Source organism: Sinocyclocheilus rhinocerous, unplaced genomic scaffold (assembly GCF_001515625.1).
Source record: "Sinocyclocheilus rhinocerous isolate Xijiao unplaced genomic scaffold, SAMN03320098_v1.1 scaffold2085, whole genome shotgun sequence".
Taxonomy (NCBI): Eukaryota; Metazoa; Chordata; class Actinopteri; order Cypriniformes; family Cyprinidae; genus Sinocyclocheilus; species Sinocyclocheilus rhinocerous.
In genome coordinates, this window is record NW_015623685.1 from 5,031 (window position 1) to 15,763 (window position 10,733).

The 10,733-nt window shown below is 41.9% G+C and overlaps 1 protein-coding gene across 1 annotated transcript in view; it reads left to right on the top strand.

The window, feature by feature from the left end:
- The first annotated feature begins 3,400 nt into the window (after positions 1 to 3,400).
- The window catches only part of LOC107728455 (PH and SEC7 domain-containing protein 4-like), a 14,769-nt gene continuing 7,436 nt past the window's right edge, over positions 3,401 to 10,733 (top strand). The window contains exons 1-11 of the mRNA XM_016538653.1: positions 3,401 to 3,469; positions 4,021 to 4,514; positions 4,779 to 4,848; positions 5,867 to 6,803; positions 6,886 to 6,966; positions 7,056 to 7,227; positions 7,324 to 7,413; positions 7,502 to 7,545; positions 7,617 to 7,789; positions 8,647 to 8,717; positions 8,891 to 9,036. Coding sequence (XP_016394139.1) covers positions 4,170 to 4,514; positions 4,779 to 4,848; positions 5,867 to 6,803; positions 6,886 to 6,966; positions 7,056 to 7,227; positions 7,324 to 7,413; positions 7,502 to 7,545; positions 7,617 to 7,789; positions 8,647 to 8,717; positions 8,891 to 9,036 — 2,129 coding nt within the window. The 5' untranslated portion in view covers positions 3,401 to 3,469; positions 4,021 to 4,169. The remainder of the gene's footprint in view (positions 3,470 to 4,020; positions 4,515 to 4,778; positions 4,849 to 5,866; positions 6,804 to 6,885; positions 6,967 to 7,055; positions 7,228 to 7,323; positions 7,414 to 7,501; positions 7,546 to 7,616; positions 7,790 to 8,646; positions 8,718 to 8,890; positions 9,037 to 10,733) is intronic.

The following is a 10,733-nucleotide window of genomic DNA, read 5'->3' on the forward strand; positions in this document are numbered from 1 at the left end:
CTTTTAGAGAATATGCTTGGTATAAAGGCACAAGGAGCTTTGGTAAGGTCAAGGTACCAGAATTTAACTGAAATGGATGCTCCGTCCAAATTTTTTTTCAGTCTGGAGAAAAAAAATGGCCAATGCAGATATATTCACTCTTTTATTATCTGGAAATGGACATGTGTTAACGGAATCAGATGTTATAAGACGGAGAGCTGTAAGGTTCTATGGGGAGCTGTATAAGAGTGAATATGAAGAAAACAGCTTACTGTCTGCCAGTTTCTACGAAGGATTGCCCATTGTTGCTGAAGCTTCAAAGGCGCAGCTGGAAAGACCTTTGTCTAATCAGGAGCTTCTGAATGCCCTCAAAAGTATGGAGGGTGGGAAGTCTCCGGGTATTGACGGACTCCCTGTGGAATTTTATAAGGAATTTTGGTCTGAGCTTGGTGAGGACCTGCTAAGTGTCCTCAATGAGAGCCTGACAGAAGGCTACTTGCCTTTGAGTTGTAGAAGAGCAGTTATAACACTGCTTCCTAAGAAAGGTAATTTGCAGGAAATCAAGAACTGGCGTCCAGTAAGTTTGTTATGTACTGATACGAAGATTTTATCTAAGGCCTTGGCCAACAGACTGAAGGAAGTATTGGAACAAATTATTCATTTGGATCAGACATATTGTATGCCAGGTAGATAAATTTTAGATAATGTTCATCTAATTAGGGATGTTTTGGATGTCTCAGGTTTTTTGGGAGTGGACTTAGGACTTTTTTTAATTGATCAGGAAAAAGCTTTTGACAGAATTGAACATGAGTATTTGTGGAAAACTTTAGAGTCATTTGGTTTTGGGTCAAATTTTATTAGAATGATTCAAGTAATGTACCCACACTGCTTCCTAAGAAATGTAATTTGCAGGAAATCAAGAACTGGTGTCCAGTAAGTTTGTTATGTACTGATACGAAGATTTTATCTAAGGCCTTGGCCAACAGACTGAAGGAAGTATTGGAACAAATTATTCATTTGGATCAGACATATTGTATGCCAGGTAGATAAATTTTAGATAATGTTCATCTAATTAGGGATGTTTTGGATGTCTCAGGTTTTTTGGGAGTGGACTTAGGACTTTTTTTAATTGATCAGGAAAAAGCTTTTGACAGAATTGAACATGAGTATTTGTGGAAAACTTTAGAGTCATTTGGTTTTGGGTCAAATTTTATTAGAATGATTCAAGTAATGTACCATAACATTGAAAGCATGCTGAAAGTCAATGGTGGTTTAAGTGCCCCCTTTAATATTAGCAGGGGTATAAGACAAGGGTGTGCATTATCAGGAATGTTATACTCACTAGCTATTGAACCAATGTTAGCCAAATTAAGGAATAAGATTGTGGGTTTATCATTTCATTGTTCAGGGTTGCAGCATCAAGTGTCAGCATATGCTGACGATGTTATGGTGTTAATTAATAGCCAAAAAGACATTGATAATTTAGTCTCTGTGGTAAAGGATTTTGGTTTAATTTCATCTGCCCGTGTAAATTGGGAAAAGAGTGATGCTTTGGCAATTGGAAAATGGGAGGAGGGTTTACCAAAGTTGCCTGAGCAGATGAGATGGAAAAGAGGGGGTCTCAAATATTTGGGAGTTTTTCTTGGTGATGAGGTTGCACAACAGAAAAATTGGGAAGGAATTGTGGAAAAGATAGAAGGTAGACTTAAAAAATGGAGTTGGATTCATCCGATTCATCCATTTCGAGGAAGAGTGTTGGTGATTAATAACTTAGTAGCATCAACTTTGTGGCACAAACTGCACAAACTGTATCCACCTATTGGCCTTTTGCCAAAGTTACAGTCAATGTTAGTTAACTTCTTTTGGGACAAACTACACTGGATACCCCAAAGTGTGCTATACTTGCCAAAAGAGGAAGGTGGACAGGGTATGGTGCACTTGCAAAGTAGGTTATCGACCTTTCGCCTACAGTTTATTCAGAAGTTTTTAAAAGGGTCTGAAGAGCTGGTATGGCGAATGACAGCTAGAACAATTTTAAAGAGGGTAGAAAATCTTGGATTGGACGCTGCTCTTTTTCTAATGGATTCAAGGAACATTGGTTTAAATGGAGTACCATCTTTTTATCGTGGACTTTTTAAAGTTTGGACCTTTTTTATTGTTCACAGATTGGAAAAAACATGCTCATTGTTCTGGTTGCTTGAAGAACCTTTGGTTAAAGGAGCCAGGTTCGATATAAGTAATGAGAGCATGTTGGGACTCACACAGATACTGTGCTCCTCTAGAACTGTTCAACTAAAGCATGTAGTGGATGTGGCTGGGACTGAACTGAATAATGTGGATGCAGTGGCCAACTTGATGGGACAGAAATCAACTCGTCATACTGCAAAGATAATTGAACTTTGGAAAAGGAAGTTAACGGAGGAGGACTTGAGTTTGCTAAAAGGTTTTAAAGATGGGTCTATAACTTTGGATCGGACGGACCCTTTTCCAAAACTTGGTTTCACACCAGATTTAAAAGATACATCAGGACCTTTATTAGATTTGGAAGAGTTTAAGAATTTGGATTTAACTATGCTGGGGGGGAAAATGTTGTATAAATGTTTTGTGAAAGTGTATAATAAGGCATCTTTGGATAAGAGAAATGATACAGTGTGGAGAAGTAAATTTGTTTTAGATGAGGGAATAAGACCAGTGTGGAGAGTTTTGTATAAACCACCATTGACAAAACGTGTTGGGGATTTACAGTGGAGGATTTTACATGGAATTGTAGCAGTTAATGCTTTTATTTCTGTGGTTAATCCCAGCGTTGATGACAAGTGTATTTTTTGTGGATGTAGAGAGACTGTATTTCATTGTTATATGGAATGTAAAAGATTAATGCCTTTATTTGATCTATTGAGTAGAGTTTTTTGTAAGTGTGGAGAGGAATATACTCAACATAAATTTATTCTGGGTGCTGGTTATAGCCAGAAGCAAAAGATAAAATGGCAGTTAATTAACTTCTTAGTGGGTCAAGCAAAACTTGCTATACTTACTACAAGAAGAAACAAAATTGAGAATGTGCATGGTCATGAGATTCTGCCAGTTTTTAAAGCATTTGTAAGGTCTAGGATTATAATAGATTTTAGGTATTATAGAGCAATGAATGATGTTGAAACTTTTGTACAGCAGTGGTGTTATAGGGATGCTGTCTGTAATGTGTGTGGTAGAGAGTTGTGTTTTGATATTTTGTGGTGTTCATTTTTGATGAATTGAAAAAGTGATGTAATAAAGTTGTTTTGTTAAAAATCAAAAAAATCTCTCTGTCTCTCTCTCTCTCTTTCTCTCTGTCTCTCTCTCTCTCTTTGTGTCTCTCTCTCAGTGGAGGTTGTTTGTGGTCAGGAAGTGTGAATGTGCCTCAGTGCTGCTTGAGCAAAAGTCATTGCAGAGCACATCCGGCCTGTGTGTGTTTAAAAGAGTGCAGAATGCTTCACCGAAAGACACAGCTGAGGTGAGCTTCATTCTCTACATTTGTTTGAAAAACCATCACATTAGATATTATAAATCACATCATTGATCGTGTGCTGCTTGTTAGGAGAATGTGAACATGTGGCTTAAGGAGGGCTCCATTACCTTATGAATGACACGTAAAGATGAATTCAATGCTCATTTCTGTGGGTGGTTTTGACAGACTGTTTCAACACTGCAAACACAGATTCTTATCCTGTCATTTGGATGTATATATCATGAGAAATGTATAACTAGCAAATAAACCTGACTCTACTGATGCTCTATGCAGTGTTTCATGTCAGCATGATGGTTTATATCGTCTTTATTTATATTGCCTTTGTTGTGTAATACTGAACACAAGCAACTGTTCCACGGATCGTCTATTAAAACGACAGAAATTAATGTTTCGGCGGTCTCTTGCACATGGCTGTAAACTGTCGTGGTTTTGTGGTGTCACAGCGGCGTAGATATGATGGCTAATGAAAGGGTTTTTTCTCTACCGATGCACTTTTACACTCAATGTTTTACACACTTTTACAACCCAAATCTCAGGCATTTGGAGCTTGTTGGTCGGCGTGGAAGAAAACAGCATTTCTGAACACCAGTCTCAAAATGGATGCCCTGCTCATCACGGAGGACCAAGCCTGAACGTGAGCTCTTCTTCCTAAACTCTTCATGATGACCGTCTGAATGAGAAGACTATGGAGGATATTGTAGACTATCAGGAGTCTGAGCCTTATCTGGAGGCCATGCAGTACATAGAGAGGATGAAGCAGGAGAAGGAAAGAAGCCTTGACAGCGAGAGCGTCCCGATGGATCACGGGGTGTCTCTGTACCCTGTCACCATTCCCTGCTCTCCTCTCTCTCACGCTACTGTGCAATGGGACGCCCCAGAGCCTCCCGGATCGTCTGAGGCCGAGCTGGACTCCATCGCTGGCCCGAGGTTCGACTGGACGCTGAATCTCCTGTCCGCAGACCAGGACACCGCTGTTGATTTCTCACCTGAAGCTGAGTCACAAGCGGACGTCATGCTTGAGTCTTCCCAGGTATGTCAGTGAAAGCGGAAGGGCCTTGTGGTTTTTCTGGTAGACATGTTCTTGTATCAGTAACCGGTGGCCTGCTTTCTTAATGCTGTGTGTGTGCGCTTTATTATGTACTTTTATTTTTACAGAGAGTTTAACAACTTGAAAAACATACAGTATCGTTTGTTGAATGAATTAGAATATAATTTTGACCAGAAGAGAAAGATGGCAAATTGTTTGTTTGAGTATTCTGATGGGTTTTTTCTTCAATATACATGTGATGCTCAGAAGTCAGATATGCGAACACAGCTGGCGCTTTCACATGAAGAGCCCCCCGAATCATTTGCAGATGTCAATGGTAACATTTTAAGTCTTTATTATTCGATCATGATTTTTGTAATGCGATGTGATTTCAATAATGGAAGTCATAGGCGGAAATCCCGGGGGGGACAGGACCCCCCCATCTGAGGGTTGTCCCCCCTAAAAATATGATTAAAAACCACACTGTGTATTGTAAATAACAATGCTTTATACTTCAAATAATTGTGTAAGTAGTAAAGCAACGCAAACGGGGCAAAAATGTGTTTTAAGTTTAGAAACATTTTGAGTCTCCCCTCCGGTAAGTCTGGTGAGAGAGAACAAAGTCAATAGTTGTGGAACTCCAGTAAGTAAGGCTGTCAAGGCTATTTTATTCACTTAAAAATTGGATGAAGTGATTATTTCCTCTTTAATACAGATGATGCCAATGTAATGTTCACTATGTTAGCAATAATAACGTTACCTGCTTTACGAAAAAGGTTGCCAGGTTTCACACAACAAAACCCGCCCAATTGCTACTCAAAACTAGGCAAAACTAACCTCGTTTCGAGGGGGTCCCCCAGTAAAATTCGCATTCCGGGGGCTAAATATCACGTTATTGGGGATGCTTCAACCCGCGGCAACAGTGATAAAGTAGCCCAATTCCACTGGAAAACCGCGCACTTGGCAACACTGTAGTAATGTCTTCAACGGTCACGAGCGCTGTCTCGGCGCGACCACAACAGCTTGAAGTTGTCTAATTTGGCACGGTCTCCCTGCTGCACTAATAGTAGTATGGCTTTCCTCTGTGTATACATATCCTTACAAGTACAATTTTAGCTGTATTATTTGTGTCCCCTTCAAAAATTGCTCTTGAGAAATTTTATGTTTATTGTCCCCCCAGCTGTTAGACGACATTTACGCCCCTGATGGAAGTGCTTTAAATTATACTGGGGTGCGGTTGTAATTGTGTGACAGTTGTGAAATGGCCATGTGTTTGTCAGCTGTGAATGTCGAACTGTTTGCTGACTCAGTCGATTTGGCTTCCTCTTCATGAGTTTTGTGCCTTTTTCCATCAGACTCCAGAGCAGATGCGACTGAAGAGCATTTTGAAGCTTCTGATGGCGTTCAGATCTTTATGGACACACGAGACTCAGAGATTCGACCGGGTCCGGAGGGCTCACAGTCGCAGGAAGAGAATGAACCCAACATGTTAGACTTTCCCAAAACCACTTTTGCCCATGAGGAAAGCACAGATTCAGGCAGTGAAGAGCAAACTAGAGAGTGGACTGAGAACGAGGCAAACGGAGGATCATCAGATGCAAGAGCCGATATTCAGGATCAGATTCAAGGACCTGATGAATGTTTGGAAAAAGAAGAGTCAAGTTCCCCAGAGATCCAGTCTGATCGGTCACAGGACGCCATCATTACTGGCGCGACACAACCACCGGAGCCCCTGCCAGACCTCACGGATGATTCGGTGCAGCTCCAGGAACTTATACTGACACAAGAGCCAGAAAACATAAGCACATCTGTTACAGTGGTGAACCAGAATAATGGCACTTTACAACATGCAGAAGAGATTCATGGCATAGACCTCTCGGAGGAATTCAACGCACAAGACCAAGAATGTGTAGAAAGACCTGTAAGCTCCGAGCAAAAGTCTGACCCTGAAAATGAATGTCCAGAGCCAGCAGTGCAGAGCGAGCGGTTCAGACGTCCAGATGGGAACGGATCCTCAGAGCAGATCCAGAGTTCAGATGAGGAGAAACCCTGCGATCAGACGCCACCATCGGGGCATTCAGACGCGTTCAGCGACACGAAGCAGCCGACAGCGCTGGCAGAGCATGTACGAGATGAGACATCAGAGCCGGTTATAGACACAGAACCCGCTGGTCCCTGCATCAACGGTAGCGCTGAGCTCGTAAACAGGGCCGAGGCTCAGCGGTTGGCTGAGAAGCTCTATAGACTGGACGGTTTTCAGCATACAGATGTGGTCAGACATCTGGACAAAGAGTAAGTCTCATAGCATTGATTAAGTGTCATGCATCTATTTGTTTTTCCACCAAATCTTCCCATTTGCTGTTTCTTTTGATAGCAACGAGTTCAGTCGTGCCGTTGGGGAAGAGTACCTCAAATTCTTTGACTTCACAAACCAAAGTCTGGAGCAAGCGCTCCGGTAGGCTCCTCATTTCCAAACTCTGAGCACACACTGAGGAGATCCGTCTAGAGTCGCTTTTCAAACCAGGTGCTCTTCCTGATTCTTAGGTCATTTCTGAAGGAGGTGGTTTTGATCGGTGAGACTCAGGAGCGCGAGAGAGTCCTGCAGAACTTCTCCGCTCGTTTCCAGCAGTGTAATCCTGACGTCTTCTCCTCCGCCGGATCCGTGCTCATGCTCACATGTGCCGTGATGCTACTTAACTCTGACCTGCATGGACAAGTGAGTCTCTTACAACCACAGAAAAAGATGTCGTTAAGACTCCAAACTCTTGAATCATCTGTCGTCTTTGTGAGAGTAACCCTTTTGTGTCATCAGAATGTCGGGAAGCCCATGTCCTCGGCTGAATTTGTGTCAAATCTGGACGGCATGAATGGAGGCGAGAACTTCAGCAAGGACTATCTGAAGGTGTGAGAGCCAAATCGTCTCGGCCCCGAGCTGTTCACATGTCGTGTTATTAACTCAGCAGTAACTCTGTTTCTTCTGCCTCTTTCAGAGTCTCTACATCTCCATCAAGAGCGATCCGCTGCAGTGGGCCGTGTGAGTAAACTGACCTGCGGCACTGATCCGACTGTGATCTGGTGTTTCATCATGTTTATCTTTGTTCCTAGAGAGGAGGGGGTTCTGGCTAAATCCATGATGCCAGAGCAGTATTTGGACCAGGATGGATTTCTGCGATCAAAGAGTAACCCGTTCCAGGATCTCCCTCACGACACCAAGGCCACTGTGTTCCAGAAAGGCTTTTTAAAACGCAAAGTGCACGCAGACATTGATGGCAAACGCAGTGAGTCACAGTGTGGATAAAGATAGGTGTGCTGTACAGTTAGGGATGCTCGGTACTCAGTCTTTAGGAGGCTACATTCACCAGACAGTGTTTAGATGAGTTTCTGTGCGTGGCCCTTCAGTAGCGTAACTGATCGATACTCAACAAATACAGACAGCAGAGAGTTTGCATACTAACGGCATTACTGCTCTCAGCAGACGATTTGAAGTGTGATGTTAGTTGAGGGTGATGCTTTCAGAGACAGTGTTCACTGTGCTGCTGACAGTCTAGTCACTCTAGCACAGGCTTTCACATAAGACACAAATATTAATCCATTATTTTGATTTCAAATCCAAACAGTGATACTGAAAATGCTTCTTCAGCATTGCATTTTCTAATTCAATCTTTCATAGACGTATTCACAGTTAAACAATAAATAGAAACAGCATCTAATTCATTTTACTCCTATATAGATTCATATATTTGCTCAAGCAAGTGGCAGAATTTTTAAACAGCCTACTTTTCTTATGTTAAAAGGTAGTAGGCTATCACAAACATTTAAATTATAACTTACCACTGACAGAAACCATAGACTCTCGTGACTTTTGCATTTAAATCTTCCTTACAAGCAATCCTGCGGGGGTCATAAAGAACTTTGTTTTTCTACCTCCACGAGTGCCATCTGTTATTGCCTTGTTCATCTAAAAGTGCACTTTTCCTTGTTTTATGAAAATCTAGCAGAGCTCCCAAATGAACTGGTCATTAGTCATTATTAATTAATTATTTACATGTCTAGTAAATGAGTTGAGCATCCTGATCCCTCGAGTGCTGGACAGGCAACATTTGACACACTGATAACCAACTGAACTGATTTGCAGCTCCATGGGGGAAACGAAGCTGGAAGACGTTTTATGCCATGCTGAAGGGAATGGTGCTTTACCTGCAGAAGGTTTGTTAGCAGATACTGATGCTGGATATTAGTGAGATGTAACTAAAAGCATATGGACAGCCAGAGAGTTTTACAGTGTTTTAGCATGTCTGCTTTTTATAGAACCCTGCCAAAGCATCAATACAAGTATCAGTAAAAACGGTGGTTGGTGATCCGTGTCTCTGTGTATCCAGGATGATTACGTGAAGGACTGCCAGAACTCAGAGGAGGTGGTCAGCGTTCATCACGCTCTGGCGGAGCGAGCTCTGAATTACACCAAACGGCCGCACGTGTTTCGCCTGCAGACGGCCGACTGGAGAGTCTTCCTCTTTGAGGCTGCGTGAGTTTGTGTGCAGATTCTCCTTAAACCCAAATAATTTAAAGGGGTCATAAACTGTGAAAACAACATTCCCTTGATCTTTTGACATATAAGAGGTCATTGTGCTATAAACACATTCTGTAAGGTTCAGAACTCAAAACTTTCTCGTTAGTCTAACAACAGCTTATATTGAAGCCAGTCTGCCAAAACGACAGACATTTAGACATTTTAGACATTTAGTCATTTTGCCGACGCTTTTATCCAAAGCGACGTACAATTGGGGAATACATAAAGCGATTCTTCTTAAAGAGGCAAACAGACACAGGAAGTGCTTGAAATACCAAGTTTTAGGCATTGTTCAAATAAGTACAAGCTAGAAAAGGGAAGGAATAAATAAAGAGAAAAAAAAAACTTTGTCTTTAAGATGAAGTCAAGTAGCGTTTAAAGAGATGAGTTTTCAGCTGTCGCTTGAAAATTGTCAGGGATTCAGCATACGGGATAGGGGTGGGAAGATCATTCCACCAGCCTATAGGTATTAGGCTATTAGGTAGATAATGCTAACAAACATACATTTAGGAAGTGTTCACCATCCAATCAATTCCCAATGGATAAAATCAAGAGATGAGAAATGAGTAGGTGAGGGAAGAGAGGAGGATACTACAGAGGAAAGATGGGAGGATGAAAGGGAGCGCAGGTTTCGTCTAAAAGTAACCGGTATAGGGGTTGGTGGTGCACAGGTAACAAAATGTAGTTGAAATGTAATGAAAAAAATGGTCAGAGATGTGTAGGGGTTTTACCAAAATGTTGGCTGCAATACAATTGCGTGTGTAAATGAAGTCAAGTTGGTTGCCTGATTTGTGTGTGCTCGTGGTGGTAAGTCGTTTGAGATCAAATGAAGCAAGGAGTGAATGGAAGTCTGTAGCATAAGGCTTGTTTAGAGATAGAATGCAGGTTATCAAGATTGCGTTGGCGTCTGCATGTGATGTTAGAGCGTTGTCGAGAGACAGGCGGAATGGTTTGGAAACACATGATAGAAACGGAAAAGAGAGGACAGGTAAGGAGAGTGTGTAAAGAGAAGATAAAAAATATACTTTAGTGTGATGGCGAGTTCGTAGCTCGGTGAAGTCGCAGGTCTTTACCCTCGTTGGTCTTCACACGAGAAGGGCTGAACGCTTCCGCTGATGCTTCCGCGTCAGCGCACAAGCATCAAATAAATACACAGTAAAGTGAAACAGCTGTGGCCGCCTTCTAATTAGCACAGCCAATAGCCTATAGCAGGGCAAATCTTCCAATCGAAACTACAGTTCGCACTTAAGCGCAGGAAGGGAGCAATGCAAATAACAACACAGGCTCCTTCTAAGCCGGCTAAGCCGGGTAGAATTACCAGTAAGTGCAATCAAAAATATAAACTCCAACGAAAATACAAAGTATAAATAGTATAAATAGGAAATATTCCTTCCTAGCAGCAAGTAATAATTTAAACAACAGATCTATAACAAGTATTATGCAAAACACTCACGCGTTGCCGTCCTTCTCTTCTGTTGACTAATCGCTTGTCCCAAGTTGTGACAGTGACCAAGCCGTTTAAATAGTCCACAGTCGCTGTGGCCGCCTTCTAATTAGCACAGCCAATAGTCTATAGCAGGGCAATTCCTCAAATCGAAACTACAGTTCGCACTTAAGAGCAGGAAGGGAGCAATGGAAAGAACACAGGGTCA